This window comes from Chaetodon auriga, chromosome 17 (genome assembly GCF_051107435.1).
Source record: "Chaetodon auriga isolate fChaAug3 chromosome 17, fChaAug3.hap1, whole genome shotgun sequence".
NCBI lineage: Eukaryota > Metazoa > Chordata > Actinopteri > Chaetodontiformes > Chaetodontidae > Chaetodon > Chaetodon auriga.
Genome location: NC_135090.1, coordinates 12,357,317 through 12,375,913, shown reverse-complemented (window position 1 = coordinate 12,375,913; position 18,597 = coordinate 12,357,317). Strand labels below are relative to the sequence as shown.

Sequence of the window (18,597 nt, the reverse complement as noted above, 5' to 3'; positions counted from 1 at the left end):
GAGAGCGTGTGCGTTTCCTCGTGCTTCATTGTTTGTTGTTAAAAATAGGGCTGTTTTTTCCTGTTTCGCTTTGAAAACTCTTGTGAAAGAGAGACGGGACATATCCAGGAGAGGTGGCTGCTGTTATGACTCGCAGCCTGAGGCCTGACTTAAACTCTGGATATCAGTCACAGTTGCATGGTGCAGTATGTAGTTTAGCTGAATGCTCAAGGCGTGTTCTGCTGGGATTCGAGTACAATTTCTCTATTTAGATTGGTTTAGAAGATTGTAGCGTCTCCCACTTAAACTCTTTCTGCTGCCGTAGTGTTGGGTCAAGTGTTTTTCTGTGCCGGCAGCCTTCCTGATACATGTGTTTAAATTTTAGAGAATCATCTCCACAGGTTTATGATTGTTAAATATGAACGATCAATCATTGTGAAGCTGAGGTCCACTGTAGCTCGCCCAGCTTGTCTCGACTCCAGCCTTCAAGAGGGAGTTTCCTGCCACATTAGACCGGAATATCTGCCACAGTGAGGCAGCAGAAAAGGGCATTTGTTTTGAAGGATGTTAAATTTAGATGAAACATAGTCAACATGGCTGAGAGAGTTTCAGGTCTCCTCTTTGTGGCTGTTTTGAAAACAGCTCGTCTAAGCATTTGCAGACCAAATGATGTAACTTATGTGTTCACCGTCTAGTAATAGTTACTTAGTTGGTTAGTTTTTATTTCGCTGTCCTTCAAAACATCCCAAATGGATAAAAGAGTATATATTCAGGCGACGCATACAGAAAAACGTTAATCATAATGTTTTTTATATATATGATATATATGAATACTACATTTCAAATAAATGATACACCTAAAAGCAGAATAAGCTTAAAGTTTGTCCTGATAAAGAGCTGTTATTGTCTTTTTCCCCAGGCTTTCTCTAAGTACTTGGCAAACTTCCCTGACTGATTTGTGAATATCCAACTCTGTCTTCATGTTTAAAACATTTTTATCTTACTGGTTCCCAATAAAAACAGAGAAAAGAAAAACTTTTTTATTCAGAAGAAAGTAAAGCATGTCAGTGCCGCTGGCGCCTTGCTCACCGCTTACTTAATGTTATTTGGTCCGGTCTGAAACTGCACTTGTGTGAATACAAAAACATACAGACACACAACGTACGCGCACACACACACACAACCGTGGAAGCCTAGAGATATTGGGTACCTTGCAAACTGACCATCAGCAGCAGCTTTCATTGCTTGCACAGTCCTTCAGTGTTGACAGAGACGGACGCACACAAACGCGCTCGCTCTCTCTGTCACTCTCAGACATGCTCATTCTGCTTCAGTGCATCTCCGCTGCTGCAAAGGAAACCATGACCCCGTTTCCAGGCTAGGCTGGTTGCCATGGCAAAGCTTTCCTCTGAATATTATGGTTTATCCCTCTCCGTGACTTGGAATTGGGTCTCAAATTATACCTGTGTGTGTTTGTGTGTGTGTGTGTGTGTGTGTGTGTGTGTGTGTGTATTCATTTAAGGAGCTCTGTCTCCCTGAGCTGGGCTGGAAATGGAGCAGTCTGTCTCCTATTAGAAAATCCAGGCCTGAACCTCAAATGTCTCTTTCTATCTCGACCCTCTTTTCTCTGTCACTCTCCCTTCCAGAAACAACTGGGTGGCCGAGAATAAAGCGTCTGATCATCTGCCATTTGTATATTTTCATATCAGTTCCTGCAAATGAACTATATGATCAATGAGGGCTGCACTGGATAGTTTGAAGCTTCTTTCATAACACTGACGTTCAAATTCTAAATCAGTGTTTGAATGCTGTCTGCTCATTCTGTTTAAACTCTGTATTTCTGAACAGTCGCAGATAAAAATTATGTCAAACCAATATTTTTAGCATAATATATTTGTAGAATTAGATTCCAGTGGTGGCTGCATTGGATTGCTTCTAACTTGTGTGATCCAGTTTCCAATAACTCCAGAGTGTAAAGTCCAAAAGACACAATTTATTGAAAAAACTACATTTTTTTTTTTTTTTTTTTTTAAGTTTATGTAATGAAATATTCTACCACTGCTTGCCACACGCAAAGAGAGGCATGCACTCGTATTAACAGAGCGGCCAGGCAGCAATAAACCAAAGGGCGCAATTATTATTTCATCATTATTTTATGCCTTCATTGGATGTATTTATGTTGACCAAACTGACAACTTACACTCATTAAAGAGAGTTGGTTTATTTAAGAGTTTCTTAGGCTGATAAAGTCAGAAAATATGATGACAGGCATTCGATGCTTCATTCAGTAACATCACTAGAAGCTTGAAATGTTAAAAGATTTGATTCAGTATGGCCCTGTGATCAGTACTGATAAGAAAACTTACAGCAACGTTAAGTATAAAACACATTTATGCTTCATTGAGTTGTAGCCTTTGCTTCAGGCACAATTTCTCTACTAATAATCCCTAAATGTAAAGACAAAGTAGTTGTGCTTTTTTGTTTGACATGCATATAGATTTTAGTTGGATGTGTTCCTGCATGAATAACTGTGGGAGTCATAGTCTGATTTTCCACTGACACACATACCTCGTCAAGTTTACTTTGGAGCTGGTGCAGCCATGAGCTTTTCAACAAATTTTTGTCCCACTTCTTGTAGCGCTGCTCATGTTCTTCTTTTCACCAGTAGTCATTCTCATCTGAGGGCTGAGCAGTGTCAGAATACTCAGTGTGTGTCATCTTTTGCCTGGGACTGCGCTCACTGTCACATGCTCCTGAGTGGGAATACGTGGCACTGCCTGTTCCCCTGCAGCTTACGGCAGATCCGCACAAACGCAGGCTCTCTGTGGAGTAGGTCTAATTCCTCAGAAGAGATCTGGTTTTGCTCTCAGTGGCACGTTCGGGTTTTCAGCTGTAATGTGTGTGATGATGTCTGCTGCAGTGCTCCAGCTGATGAGACTCTCTGTGGCTGAGGTTAAGCAGGGGTTGCATGGCATAATGTGACAAGTTCTGAATTAAAAATAGGTTCATGCTACTAGAAACACTGTGTGGGCTTTTGGCATGTATGCACAGACTCAAATTCGTTTTGCAGACCACCATGTGTGCCATGTGAACTGCTATGATTAGTCTGATACATCAGTGTTGCTGTATTGAGCAGCTTTTTCCTGTGTTTTTTGTTTTTACATCCTTTTATCAGCACCAGGTAAACAGAAGCTGCCTCTATTTTGTACTCCCCCCCCCTCAGCTGCTCTCTCACCATTGTTCTTACTCTGTTTTGGTTGCAAAACTTAACAAAACTAAATCACTCTGGCCACCAGTGAGCAGGGCAGCAACAAAAGTAAGGAGTGACATGTGCTCCATATTCAGGCTCAGCTGTAGTTGGTGCACAGTATGGCTGTGTTTATTCACAATGGTGGCACGTTATTGGCTTTAGCTGAAAATATATTTGTCCTGAGATGTTTCCACTCAGAGTTTTAAACATTCACCCTTTAATACAAACTTAATCTCATGATTCACTTCTTTTTGATTCTTGGGACACAGATGCACATACAGATACATGTCCCGTCTATAACGCAGTGACATGCCGTGTCCCTCTGTGTTTTGAGGTTTTTTTTGGCGTGCTTGAGCCATAAAACTAATTTGGTAGCAGAGCCAGTGCTGCCACCGTGTGGTCACAGCTGAGTATCTGTTTGTTAGTCACAGCTCATCTGCTGTTTCATCACTGTGACTGTGATCAGATCTGTATGTTTCAGTGAAGCCGATGTCTTTTCTTCTATTCTTTTGTGCTTGGATGGTTACAGAGAAACAACGGATGTGTGTTGCTTGCTTTCCTCCGTGTACATTATGTCTGTTTTACGGCTGAAAACACCTTTGGGATTATTCTCCCAAGGATCTTTTATTTTGACCACCGGTTGATTATTTGTGTACAACTGTCAGATCTGTATGTTTAAGCCATTCGTCTTCTGTCTTCACTTCTCTTTTTGACTCTTCCTCTGAAATGGAGAGAGGAGGGGATCTCGCCCTGGTGTTTCCATGGCAACGCCGCCTGGTACATGGTGGAGCTGATACCTCTCACTGTGTGTGTGTGTATGTGTGTGTGGGTGTGTGCCTGCGTCTGTCTCTGCATGTGTTTGTGTGTACGGACTTGTTATTTGCATGGTGCGCCGTATTTTTTGGCAGCGCGGTGCATCGCTGGACGCGCTGATGCTGCCAGAGGAGCCTCTCCTCCCCATCAAGCCAGAATCCATCCCAATTTAGTAAAATGACACCAAGTCTTTGAATAAACAGCGAATCCAACTGTTGATTAAACTAAATTGGATATGTGGATGTGTGCAAGTGGGCTTAGCGAGCATCTTTTTTTCCCTGTTAGCTGCTCTGTTCATTCGAGAAGCTGGTCTGCACAGGTCGCCATGGCAACAGCATGTGCGCTGTCTGCTCTCGACAGGGGATTCTCTCTCTCTCTCTTTCTCTCGAGGTCTCTCTGTGTCTCCCCCCCCCTCTCTTTCTCTGTGGTGTCTTTGCTCTGCCCTTCACCCGGAGACATTTACTCCCGTGGGGTCTGACTGGACAAAAGCAGGAGATGCAAATCATGCTAACAGTGATGGTAATCAACGCTAAGACTCAGGATGCATGACTGAGTATTGCTAATTGGCGGGTGGGTTTTGTTGGAAAGCAATTAAATTCACTAAACTGCTGTCTGATACTGTGAATTCATTAGCTTCGATAAGTGTCTTTGTACTCCAATTTAACTGCAAATATCACTGCATTTCTCTATTTTCTTCATTCATTTTACATAGCTTCAGAACCTGTTTCATAATTGTTGTTATTCTGCAAACGAGGGTCTTTGCCCTTGAACTTTGACCCCAGATGCTGACCCATAACAATTAGTTAGAACACAGATTTGCAGGATGATGTACTGTTACTGTACTTGTCCATTGAAAACATTGAAAATCATGATCTGAGTGAAAGACTAAGCATCATTACATTTTCATTCATGCCTACTTTCACTTCACTTTCACTGTGTATGTGAGTGTGTGTGTATACACATTAAAAACAGTGATTATGAGGTTGAAGCTCACTTTTAGTTGGAAGAATGTTTGCTGTTTACATCCAAATGGATGCTGTGGGCCAGACTCAATGCAAAAATCGCACAAAACAAGCCAGAAGTGACAGAGGTTCGCCAGGCAAGATGCTAAGTGTCTGCTGTCTGTATCTTTAAGAGTTCAGTTAATTGCTGGCTCGTAGTTTTAAATATGATAATTTTCTTTAGGGTTATAGTAAATGAGTCTATGCATTTTGATCCCCTAAAACTGGGCTGCTGGATATATGTGGAAGGGCTACAATTTCTCCTCTGCTCACGTAACGTGGATGCAAACACCATCAAATTAAAGCTTAAAGTTGGCTCTTGAACCTCATAATCGTTTCATTTCAAATCCAGTGTCCTGGACCACAGAGTCAAAACAACCACAAACATGTCACTGTCCACATACGCTGCACTGTATGTGTGTGTCTCTGTGAGAGTGGGAGGGTCAAGGCCTCAGATGGAGGGGTGTGGTCTTTACCCCCCCTTCCTTACCACCCCCTCCTTTGATCATTGCTCCATTATCCTTTGTTCTTTTGTGTATGTGAAGAGGGAGAGAGTGAATGAATAAATGTATATCTTAGCTCAAAGGTAATTGTAGCATCTTTAAAAAGTGTGTTAAGAGGTTTTGACAGTTGTGTGAGAGAGAAAGGGAGAGAGGTGCAAGTGGCTGAAGAGTGTGTGTTGTCAGAGGTATTGAGTTTAGGTTAGCTGGTCTGGCAGGGACACAGAGAGACCCTGTTAATATTCCTGGAGTGTCCGTGTGTGTCTGTGTCTCTCTCCCCCCCTTTCTCTCCCACCTCGCACACATTCATAGTCCTGCCTCCGCACTGGCTGCAACACTATGATGTCACCTCTCGTCCGATTGGCTGTGAGGCTGCTGAGGGAAGGAGGAGAGATGCTGGGAGAGAGAGAGAGGGAGGGAGAGAATAGAGGGAGAGAGTGAAAAGAAAATGCCGGCACTTGTATGGGTGGAGGGGTTTTCGGATAGCAATGTGAGGTGTGTGTGTGTGTTTGTGTGCGCGTGCAGCCTTAGCCCCACTATGAAGTGTGTGTGAGGCGTGTGTATGTGTCTTGGGGCACAGCTTGGAGAAGAGGGGGGACCCCAATACCACACCCTCCCAGAAGCATGAGGCGTCTTATCTGCCAGCGGATCTGTGACTGTGAGTGCAGGGACGGACCTGGGTGTGTTGATGTGTGTGTGTGTGTGTGATTGTTGTCTCACGGTAAAGGATGTTATATGTCCGCTTCTTTCCACGTCCACTCGGCTTGACACTGTATGCTCTGCAGTCACTGTAAACATTTGGCTTGTATGTACACACACGCATGCCTGTCAGTTGATTTTGCATGTTGACTGCGTGTGTAGGTAAGTTGATGTATGAGTCAAGGTGTAGGGTGGTGGCTTTGGCGCATTTCTCCATGGCTGGTTGTCAGAGCGGCCGGAGCGCAACTGCATTCCTATGCCAACAGTTTCGACATCTACATTCGACATTGCGTGTGTGTGTGTGTGTGTGTCCTCACATACTGTTGTCCACAAGTGTTTTTGCTGGCAGGTGCACCTTCAAAACGCTGCACCATTGTTGCAGAAGTGTGTCTCAAGTTTCAATGCTTAGCCTGCTAGCTAGCTTAATTTCTGCTACCAGTGCAGATTGAAGGTTTGGGTTCCAGAGAGTTCTGTCAGTCACTGGTTGCACAGTGGACATCTTGATGATCAGCCGTGTTTCTTGGGATCTTAGAAGAAGATCTTAGAATATGTGTGTGGGTTTGCCTTTTTCTTCTAACCCCTGATGTGTTTGTAATTAGTATTGATTTAGTGATTCCTGACCAAGCTCTCTGTCGACTACAACCTCCTCTGTTCTCTGCTTCTCATCTTTACTTTCTTCTTCTAACGTCCATTGTCTTCAGCTAGCATTAAGATTTTTCTTCATAAGCTCAACATAAAAGGGGATAATTAAAGGTTCAAGGTTCAGTGAAATGCTTCAGAAGGACTTTATGGTTTGAATATTGGATTGATGTTATTTAATCAGATTTCAACATCGTAATTCTAAGTGTTTATCTTTTTGTGGAGAGTATCATGAGTCGTCATCCTTTATTTGCTGATCTCGTGCAGGTTGTGAATAAATGAAATGAACATTCCTCCGTGTTTCAACTATTTCTGGTTTGTTTTTGATGATAATGATTTGCGATATTGTGTAAGAACTTGACTCAGAAACAGCTGCTGAAGCACACTTGCCTCCAGTGTGGATGGTAACACTCAACTTTCTGTCCTGTCCTTCCAGATCGTAGTTTTGAGGATGACGACAGCGTGGATGGGAATTGCTCTTCCTCGGCCCAGGCTGCCTTCAAGGTCCCAAAAGTTCCCAAGAAGCCCGCAGAGTCGTCCGCTGCACGCAGACCCAGCGCTACCGGTGGCAAGCTAGGTATTTCACTTACTGTGCATTTACACACACGGTGAATCTGTTTTCTCCAAAAAGATGCTTCTATATGGAGAAAGTGGTGTTTATATCATTCATCCATGAATAGTGGACTAGTGGTTCCTTTGGGCCAGTGGCAATTGAAGCATTATTGCAGCTGACAAGTCACCATAACCAGATTCCCAGTGAGCATCACATTTCTTTATGTCGCTATTTGATTATTTAGAGCCTATTGACTGCAGAAACCCTCGACATCCTGCTGGCTGACAACGGGCCCAAGAGCCCAAGGCAATAAAACATCATTAAGAATTGACCAGTATCCTCCTTTTACACAGACAAGCTTCAATAACCTGTAGCAAACTTCCCGCTAGAAAAACAAAAAGTTGTACCACTACAGCAGGAATAATTTTGGATTCTTATTGTAATGTTTTTTGTATCAGTACAACCTGAACAAGACTTGAGCGGCCTACTTGCTTGGTGCCACGAGGAGTTTGACAGTTTCATCCTGCCCTACTAACCTTTTCAGAGACACTCTAGTGTCTGTCACATCTTCGTGGGATGTGGTTACAGCCTTCTGTATAAGGCCCTCTGACAGTATTTCACTGAAGGGCACAGAGTAGGGACACACTCTGGGAGCTGTTAGAAGAAGTCTTGAGTAAGAAGATGTCCACAGTTACATGCTTCTTCTCAGATGTGTGACAGAGGTGGATGATATGGCCCTAAAATATCATCAGAGTATTACAGGGTATGTCTGTGAACACCATATTCTTGATTATATGACAAAATACTGAAAAATGTTTTTGGTTTAGATCAATAGCTGCTGAGCTCTGCTTGTGGAATTTTTGGCTCTCCTGGTACTCAACCAGGCGCCTCTGCTTGAGGTGGTGAAATAAGTGGTGTATAGCCCCTTTTTGTTGATGTGGTCTTCTTGCACTTCTTATATGTTACCATGCTTTGTTGTACATCTGATCTTTTGTGATCAAACCACACAGCTGAAGTTGTAGCTAACTCACATTATGAATTTTTGAAAAAATGACACCGGTATTATCATGAACAGTGTGATATGGCACACCCCTAATCTGAAACACTCATGTTAGTACCATCAGCTTCATATTTGTCAGCTCAGAAGATCTGCCTTTGAAACACTTTATATCTTCTTTACCTCTGAGAACCTGGCTGGACTGTTTGCATGTATTGATTTCCCCTGTCTGTCTCTGTTGGAATTAAGCTGCGTTCCCACAACCATGCAGTCGATTTCCTGCTGCCTGCTGATGTGTCTGTGTCAGCAGTGTCACATATACATGCACACATGCACATGTAGGTGTAAGAGTTTTACAGCGAGCAGTCTGTCTGAGTGCGGGTACGTTGCGCTGTTGAAACACCACTCCGTGATCACTGACACATGGATCATTACAGTCTTATTGATCGTGGAGTGGCTTGTAGAGGCTGAAGTCAAGGGCATGCTGGGTATTTTTCACACACAGTTCTAAAATCTTGACCTTTGCCCCAGATTTGTGTTACTCACTTCTAGGCGTAGCAGCTATAAACTGTAAACCTTGCTTGTTTTGGGGCATTAGTTTATCTTTCTTTTATTCTGCCATATGAGACTAGTTTCCATGAAGGCAGCGATGGGAGCCCCCATTGTCTTCATTTGCATTTAGATGACAGTACGCCCACACACTCTGACAACGCCCGACAGAAGATGGATATTTCAATTTTGCCAATAACTGGCAAAAAAAAAGACTAGAGGTAGAAAAAAGTCCAAAAATATATCTGGAAGTATCAAGTATGCAGGGCATGACTTCTCTCGAAGGCCAGGATGGTTGCTTTATGTCAGAGGTCTCCAGTCACAGCGCTGGTTGATGATCATACCTCAACATTATGATCGTTCAAAGCTGTATATATGAGTAACAAAATGGCAAAATACGCTGAAATGTTTCTCATATGATAGTTAGTTATCACTATTGTGAAAGCATCAGCTGTCAACATAATTTCGATTATCAGTGCAGCCTTAACTGCTCACTTTGATAACATGCCACGAGCCTTTCCATTTCATAAGGCTGGCAGTAAAAACGATTAAAAATGGTGACAGGGTGTTGTTCGGTTGGTTTCATTGCCTGGCTGCTATCATGCTACTCCCTGAGAATAACAGAGGATGGTGCATACAGATACACAGCCGGCTACATCGATGTTCCCCAGCTCTCTGTGGATCGTGTAGACTTTTGATATGACATGTCTTTGTGCCACAGACTGATATGGAAACCAACCCAGGGGAAATGGAGGAAAGGATACGTTTCCACAGCCGCTCTGCGCTTATGCTCAGCTCTCCTCCATGTTTACACCGACCCCTCAGCCTCATCTTCTCTCTAATCTGTGCCTCTTTATTCATATTCTCATCCTCTTGGATTGCTCTCAGCTCCTCCTTGCTCGCTTTTTTCCCTTCCTTGTCTCGTCTTTCTCTCTTCTCTCTCCTTGCTCAGTCAGGGGCTGTAGGAGGTGTGGTCCACAGAGCCTCCAGCCCCCAGAGAAATATGATTGACATGCCCATTATTGCCAGGAAGTCCATTAGAAACACAGGCTGCTCCCACTGACTTAAGTGTGTGTGTTGTAATGGGAAGTGTGCTTGTGTTTTTGTGAGTTAAACCAGAATCGCAAAACCAACCAGTGCAGAAATCCAATCGTGTAAATGAAAACACACAAACACACACACACACACACACACACACACACACACACACACACACACAGATATTAATGAACCCTGCTCTGATTTTCTAGTATCCAAGGAAAGTGCTGGGGCGATTGACGAAGAGGACTTCATTAAAGCCTTCACAGATGTCCCGACTGTCCAGGTACACGACACACAGGAGCATAAATGCACACATTCATCCCATTTAACAACCAGTCCATCAAAGTCTGAGACCTTTTTTCTGTCTGCTTCCTCCCTTTTTGCCTACGCAGATCTACTCATCGAGGGATCTTGAGGACAACCTGAATAAGATCCGTGAGATCTGCTCTGATGACAAACACGACTGGGACCAGAGAGCCAACTCTGTCAGTAGATTCACCTTCAAAACATTTCATTTTTCCACTTAAATCGTCAGTGAAATAACCCTTTTTTGGCATTGCTTTCTGTGATCATTGTTGGTCTCTGTTATGTTTTTTTTTTTTTGTACAGATGAAGAAGATCCGCTCACTGTTGGTGGCAGGCGCACACACCTACGACTGTTTCTACCAGCACTTACGGCTCCTGGATGGAGCCTTCAAACTGTCAGCTAAAGACCTGCGCTCACAAGTTGTCCGAGAGGCCTGCATCACTGTGGCGTGAGTGCTGGTTTTACAGCTACTGCTGTCACTGCAGGATACATTTGTAATAACAAAATATACCGTACAAAATACTGCAGGAAAAGTTCAATTTACAAGCGATCACCCACACGTTTTAGAAGTTGTTGGATAGTTGTAAAGCGTCACATCTGGACTGTGAACTGTGATCGTCTTCATACACACATCTGCATGTTAGCTGAAAGTAGTGTGATTTGGGACTAAAGCTGCAATGATTAGTTGATTGAAAGAAAATTCATTGCTAGCCAGTGCCATTTTTAAAGTACAAATGTAGGACATTTATTAGTTCCAGCCTATTAAATGTCAGGATTTGCTGCTTTTCTTTGTCATTTATATATGATCATGATAACATGAATAAGAGGAGTCTTTGGCTTCTTACGTTTCTACAGTTTTGTTTGTGTTCTGTGTTTCGAACGTGTTTGCTGAGTGTCCGCCTGTGTCTTCTTTTAGCCACCTCTCCACAGTGCTGGGGAATAAATTTGACCATGGAGCGGAAGCCATCGTTCCCGTCCTGTTCAACCTCATCCCCAACTGTGCCAAAGTCATGGCCACCTCCGGTGTGTCGGCTATCCGCATCATCATACGGGTGAGATTTGCAAGCGCACACAGAAATTCTTTCAGCGGTCTCTTTGAGCATCTCTGCCGTCTGATTATTGAAAATTTTCCAGTTTTAACATCTTGCCCTCTCTGCAGCACACCCACGTCCCCAGGCTCATCCCCCTGATAACCAGCAACTGCACATCCAAATCTGTGGCTGTAAGAAGGTGAGATTCGCAGCTACTCTACAGTGAGAAAAAATTATGATAATGAGCAGGTCTCGCGTAATTAACAGCTAAAAGATCACAAAATGCTCATAATGATGCTGTTGTGTGATGCGATGCTAATGAGAACAACCAAACTGTGTCATTTTCAGGCGCTGTTATGATTTCTTGGACCTCCTGCTCCAGGAATGGCAAACCCACTCTCTAGAGAGGTGAGGACTGATTCCGACATGGTTCAGAGCAAAGCCGTGCTCCACGCTGACTGTGCAGGGTTCACATTAGTGTGGTTTACAAAGGAAGAAAAGATGTTTTCAACCTGCTTTTCCACTTATTCACACTTAATGCACCTTTTGTATCGGTGCCTTGCAGGCACACGGCAGTACTGGTTGAGAGCATCAAGAAGGGAATTCGAGATGCAGACTCAGAGGCCAGAGTGGAGGCCCGCAAGTAAGACACACACACACAAATACACATTCACACGCAGACATTTCTGATAATCAAATGATCTGAAAGAAAAGAAGTAGTGCAATATCTCACCGCCATCTCCGTTTCTTTCTTCCCTGCTGTCTCCCACAGGGCCTACTGGGGTCTGAGGAACCACTTTCCAGGGGAGGCAGACGCTCTCTACAACTCCTTGGAGTCATCGTATCAGAGGACCCTTCAGTCCTGCCTGAAGAGCTCTGGCAGCGTGGCCTCACTTCCCCAGAGTGACCGCTCCTCATCCTCCTCTCAAGAGAGCCTCAAGTAATGAACACTCAGCAGTGCTCCTCCAGAGTTTACTGTAGGCCTCTCGGGTTTGAGACTACATTTGAGTCTGGAAAATGAAGATTGGAGTCATTTTGACAGGAGTCGTTTTTAGAAATGTTATTGTAGCCCTACACACCCGCTGTTGGACAACCGTGTTGTACATGGATCGAATCTCCTCAGTTTATTTTCCTTCCTTTTCTCATTTTACCAGCTTTTCTGTTGTTTGCATCAGTAAAGGGAAAAAAGGCAAAAGACAAAATCCCCAGTAACTTCATCTGCTTGGGTGAAAGCTTGGCGGAAGTGGAACAAAGAAATTCCAAGAAGGTTATCCAGGGCATTGTCTAACCCCAGCAGTTTGGGATTTGTCATTGTTTTGCTTCATCCACGTGCAAAATTAAGACCAAAGCAGGCTGGAATTGGAGCTAAGCCTTCCTGCCACACTGCTTTACGTTATTATCTAGTGTGGAAGTATAAGGTTTAAAGTCTGTGGCTGAAGCTCAGAGAATAAGCAGCATGACAGTGCTGGTTCCAATCTGTTCGAACAGAAATGGAGAAAATGCAGTAAATATATTTATTATGATATATTGTATCTTCAGTATCTTTGTAGAAAGCAGCGTAGCTGCCCTCCACTCTGCTTCACCGAAAAATGATCGAGCTCTTTTTTGTCATTGAGGAAAAAAAGAGAATGTATTTTTCTCTGTTACCGCGATGTGATTCTTCACATGTGTTGTTGTTGTTTTGCCGTGGACTGACCCACTTTTCTCCCTCTTCTGTCAGTCGGCCTCTGACTTCGAAATGGTCTGCAGCTCCGGGGCGAGGTGAGTCAAGCGGGCACGCAGACACACACGCACACACACGCTTTCTTAAATAATCTCATGCTCACACACACACACTATGACAAACATCAGCTCCTTCAGAGCCATTTCCCATCATTCTCATTTACATCTGCCTGTGTCCAGCCCCGTACAGCCACTTCCTGTTATGTTTTTATGTGACTACACACATGTGCGCACACATATGCGTATATGTGTCTGGCTGTTTTGTGTATTTCTGTATGGTATCAGTATTGTGTTGGTGTAGCGTGGTGCCTGCATGTGTTTGTGATGTATATATCCCCTCATCACCTCCCATCCCTTCTCCCACACACTCCTCCTCCTCCTCCTCCTCCTCCTGTCCTATCCAGTCCCTGCGGGTTCAAAGGGTGGGGCATGGTCGGCCTCCCTGCAACGTTCCCGTAGCGACGTGGATGTAAATGCAGCAGCAGTCGCTAAGCACCGGCACGTCGGACAGACCAGGGCGGCGGGGCGTCTGCCCCCCGGCTCCTACTCCTCACTGGGTAAGGGCCCTGTCAGTCGAGTGAGATGACTAATCAGACATCGGTCAGCATGCCACCAGCAGGATGTCGCGCAGAGATGGAGACTCCTACTGAGGAGAAGTAGTGCCGCAAAAGTTTCAGACAGGTTGAAGACATGAGTAAAAGACACGTCCTATAAAAGCTCGCCACATCTACCAAACAGGACGGACCTACACACTCACACAGTCGTCCTCTCCGCTGCTGCTCTCTCCTCTTCTGCTGCCTGCTCCTTGCCTGTTAACGTTCCCTGTGTATGTGTCGGTGTGGATATTCTCTGTGTGCATGTTCTGGAGATGAATATCGTCCTCTGTGCTGGTGTGTCTCTCTGTTTTGACCGCTGCATCTGCATGGTTCGGTGTTAAACAGATGTTCTGTAACTAATGCACACTGTGCTCCTCTCTTGTCTCTCCTCTCTTTCTCTTTGTCTTACATTCTTTATTCCTTTTCATTATTTTGTGTTCCCTCGTTACTGCCGCTTTCAATTTTCATTTTCCCTTCCTTCTCCCTTCCTTTCCCTTTCGTATCTTTTACTTTCAATAATCATTTGTGTCAATCCTTTCCCTTTGTTTCTTCCCTCTTCTTTCCTCCACTCTCTCTCTCTGCTCCTAAAGATGATGCCTCTGATAAAACGGATGGTAAGATCATCTCACTCTGCTTCACCGGCTACAACCTACTCGTGCTTTTCTTTTTTTCTTTCTTCTCTTTTCCCTCACTTCATTCCAGTCCACCACTCCATACACGTCTTTTAGTTACAGTGTGTGGCCACAGCGCCCCCTGCTGTCAGCCTTCTGTTCGACCCTCATTTGTATCACTGTCCCACTCAACACATCATGAATCTAATTGATAAACACATCTAAGATCATCTTCTGCTTTACTACATTTTGCTTTTAATATAGAAGTGGTCTAACCGTCAACAGCTTTATTAAACTGTATCAATCAGCTGTCGAGGTTTTATTAGGATGTGCTGTTGTAGTGCTGTTATACACATATCAGGTGAAATGTGTCGTTTACAACCTGCTCCTTCTTTGTCTGTCTGTAGGGACCAGGTCAGACAATGGTAAGATTGTGGTTAGGTGGATGTGTGTGTAGGCATGTTTTAGGGATGTTCTAGTTGGGAAAGTCGACAAAATTGATGTTCAGATTTTGTTGTCATCGGCAGAGGAACCACCGGGAATCAATATATTGGAACTCTTGTACTCAATTCAAAAGGCTACAAATAAAATGAAAATTTCTCAATCTTGGAATTTACCATCATTCTACAGTATTACAATAGGCTTAATGTAAACACAAAACTGTACTTGTAAGTGGGTTGGATGATCGGATTTTCATTAAAACAATCAACACTTGGAGATAGATCACTAGCTGGGTCATTACAGTTTCAGATTTTAAGTACAGCCCCAATTCCAAAAAGGGTGGGACGCTGTGTAAAACATAAACAAAAACAGAATGCAATCAAACAAACTTTGCAGACAGCACATTTACAAAGTGTTCCCGAGCCCACGTAGTAGCATCCTTTATACAGTCACGTGTTTGCAAAGTGGTGAAGCTCACCCCATCCTCGCTTATGAGGATGAAGTTGAGGTAAAACATCATAATGTCCTCCTACTGTTTTGCAATAGAGGATATGTCACATTCGGTTTAATTGTATGTTTTACACAGCGTCCCATTTTTTGTTTTGAATAGGCTGTATGTTCTCACTGAGACTGATCCACTGAAGCATCCCTGGTGTATTAATCTGTGTGTGCACTTTGCTGAATCTGAGTGTTTAGATTAGAATCTGACGTCCATTCAGCAGCTTCCAGCATTAGTAGCTTTTCGTCGGCTGTAGTGCTTCTTAGGCTCTCGGCTTCATTCAGCTGCAAACAGGTAGCGACTAGATGAGTGAGCATACAAAGTGCAGAAGTGTGGGTGTTTTGTATTTTTAACGTACTTGTCCCTCCGCATACATACAGGCCGTGTACGTACCAAGCAGCCCTTGTCCACTGCCAGCAGCGTGTCCAGCAAGGTGGACTCACGAGGACGCAGCCGCACCAAGATGGTCTCCCAGTCACAACGTACGTATCCCTCCACCTCTCCGCAAACACACAGCATGACTGTAAACCCAGCTGTGAGTGAAAGATCCTGGGTGTCAAGTCCACTTACATAAATGCACACACAACAACAGCATTAGGGTGTGTGTGTGTGTGTGTGTGTGTGTGTATGTATGAGCTTCTTGGAGTGTGTGTGTGTGTAGCTTCTCAGCCTTTTGTTGTGGAGTTTCATTACTTGTTGCCTTCACGGTGACGATAAGCTCCATGTAAATGTTTTTGTGCCTTCAGGTTCCGACGAATCCGATTGCACACCAGGTATTCTGTTTGTGTGTCAGAGTGTGTGTGTGTGTGTGTGTGTGTGTGTGTCTGTTTGTGTACCACAGTGGGAATTGTGGCCCACCTGCTATCGCTCTCATTCTGATCGGAGTATTTTGTGCAAAAGAGGAGCGACTGTGTGTGCGTGTGCGCGCGCGCGCGTGTGTGTGTTTTAATGTGTGTGTTCTTCGTGCATGCTGTGTCTCATCACTGAGGGTGCTGTGGTGGACAGTTTATTTCTGCTGCTCAAGCCTGGCTCTGGCTGTCATTTAGGTTGTTAAAAATACTTCAGCAGACACGAGGGAACTCAAGCCACCGAGCTACGTTTGCAACACATACAGCAGATTTGTGTGTACCTGCTCTCCAAAAATACTTGCTGCCTATTAGCGTGATGGCTTGGAAACCAGTTTTAAAAGTGGACAGCGATTGGACCACAGCCCAGTGCACCAATCAGATCTAGACGTTTAGATTGAAGACCAAATCTCAGAACAACAGGCAGAAACAGAGGAAATGGCAGCTAAACAGAGGCTTAGGAAGACTTCTATGTACAGAATGTGTGTGTGTGTGTGTGTGTGTGTGTGTGTGTGCGTGTGACAGAGTGTGTGGATATTTTTGAGCATATTTACGTTTGGGGCATTTTCTTTTCCTCATTGTGAACAGGCTTCGCTTCATACATATGCCAGCTGTCCCAACATGCACTGCTTTTCCCAGGCTATCATCTGCAGCTGGTTCAGTGTGTGTGTTTGTTTTAGCAGCACATTTTCCGCAGTTGTTTTCTCTTAAATAAATGGATTTATTCAATCATGGTGCTTCAGATCATGGTGCTTCAACTTCGCCGTCATTCTTGATATGGAACACCAGGATGCGCTCCCATCGTGCTCTGTGTTCTAACTCCCATGACGCCTTTTTTTTGCGCTAACACCCATAATTCATCTGGTTTAATCTGCTGTTCCTTACCCCTCGCCTCTGCTCTCCCCCTCCTCCCAACCAATGGGCTTAATGGCTCAGGATCTCAGTCTGCTACCCCTGTTGGTGGTAAGATTACAACGCTACTTCTTTTTACCCGCTCTCTGTGACTTTAGTGCCTTTCCTTTGTTGCCCCGACTGCCCCCTCCTTCACGTGCACCCAGAAAAGGTTCACTTAAGGCTCCTCCCACTCTGGCTGAGGCATGCTGGGATTTGTAGTCACAGACTGGGAACATGGCTGTTCTATGATCATGCTAAACACACTGCTTTGGCACACTTGTGTTTCTCTTATGTGTGCCTGGATGTAGCCTAAAGACTGAGAAGACTTTGTGTTTTTTAATGTAAAAGGGATGAAGATCTTTCCTTAAATTCAGTTTTTAGATTTTTAGATCCCAAGCAAATATTTAAGATTTTGTTTGGTGTAATAGCACCTTTTGCATAGTTCACTGTCTTCTCTACAGTTTGTAGAAAATATGTTTTTCTAATCCTATTTATAGAATTGTTTATAGAATTAGCTTAAATAAAGGGATGACAGGTCCTAAACAAGCTCAAGTAGTTCAAAGTGTAGAAATGAATAAATGATCAGCCACTGTATAACTGAAAAGTTACAAGTGGTACTCTCTAAATACCAGAACAATCCCTGTTTAGCCTTTTTCCTGTCATTTGGATGTATTTATTTAGCTCTGTGTCACTCAGTATTAGAACATAGAAACTTTCCATGTGTTGAGTTTGTGTGTGTGTGGCTTGAGTTGAGTTTTTGTGTGTCAGAGCGAGCGAGCGAGAAAGTCTGGTCTGCGTACTCATTTTCACTCATGTTGAAATCAGTTTAGGTTCGGTTTCATGTGTTGAACCCTGGAGCTTGTTTTCAAATGTCTGTTCGCACACTTTATCCTCGGCACTGCAGGGCAGCTTCCTCTCACCTGTTTGTCCTCAGGTTGATAGTAATGTGAGTCATTGTACAATTGGACACACTGTGGGCTTTGCATTTGGAGACAGGGTGTCATGGGGAGGACAAAAACTTCACATTAACCACTGTAGTTCTTAATATGAAAGATTTTGTACAAATATTTCACTGAACATTGTAAACTGCACTTTCCTCTCGTGGTTTTCCACTTGCTATCCCCAAGAATCCTCTTTCCAATGACATCAAACACTGTGAAGTTTGCACTAAGTTTTGTCTATTTTTGACATGCATACAGTTGGAAACTAGTGCCACTAACTGAAGAACAGTAGCAACAGTCTGTGTCAGTTCTTTGTATAAGAAAACATTTTTAAAATGAAGCTCCTCACATTAGATGGGGATTGCTCTCATTTATCTAGAACTTTCACTGTTAAATGCCACTTGTTTCCTGAGTAAGGTCTGACTTTACGTCCTCCTTGTCCTTTACTTTGTCCTCCTGTCTCTCTGCGTGTCTCTGAAGCCGGCAGCCGGAGCGGCTCCCCGGGTCGCGTGCTGACCAGCACGGCCCTGAGCACCATGAGCTCAGGGGCCCAGAGGGTGCTGGCTGGGAGCAGCGGGGACGGACACAGACGCAGCCGCATCCCCCGCAGCCAGGGCTGCTCCAGAGACTCTTCCCCCACCCGCCTGTCTGTTGGTAAGCTTGATTTCATTCATTACAGCTGAACAAAT

General features: G+C 44.0%; 1 protein-coding gene across 6 annotated transcripts in view; it reads left to right on the top strand.

Moving 5' to 3' along the window:
- The window catches only part of clasp2 (cytoplasmic linker associated protein 2), a 52,519-nt gene that overhangs the window by 19,347 nt on the left and 14,575 nt on the right, over positions 1-18,597 (top strand). For 3 of the 6 annotated variants that reach the window (XM_076755310.1, XM_076755316.1, XM_076755314.1), the window contains exons 8-21: positions 7,318-7,458; positions 10,231-10,304; positions 10,414-10,506; positions 10,631-10,776; positions 11,245-11,380; positions 11,488-11,558; positions 11,708-11,767; positions 11,925-12,002; positions 12,132-12,299; positions 13,080-13,120; positions 13,486-13,638; positions 14,696-14,713; positions 15,609-15,710; positions 18,389-18,562. In XM_076755310.1, coding sequence (XP_076611425.1) covers positions 7,318-7,458; positions 10,231-10,304; positions 10,414-10,506; positions 10,631-10,776; positions 11,245-11,380; positions 11,488-11,558; positions 11,708-11,767; positions 11,925-12,002; positions 12,132-12,299; positions 13,080-13,120; positions 13,486-13,638; positions 14,696-14,713; positions 15,609-15,710; positions 18,389-18,562 — 1,455 coding nt within the window. Of the gene's footprint in view, positions 1-7,317; positions 7,459-10,230; positions 10,305-10,413; positions 10,507-10,630; positions 10,777-11,244; positions 11,381-11,487; positions 11,559-11,707; positions 11,768-11,924; positions 12,003-12,131; positions 12,300-13,079; positions 13,121-13,485; positions 13,639-14,267; positions 14,292-14,695; positions 14,714-15,608; positions 15,711-15,974; positions 16,002-17,009; positions 17,037-18,388; positions 18,563-18,597 lie in introns of all 6 variants that reach the window. The other 3 variants (XM_076755311.1, XM_076755315.1, XM_076755312.1) reach the window with 2 other exon arrangements.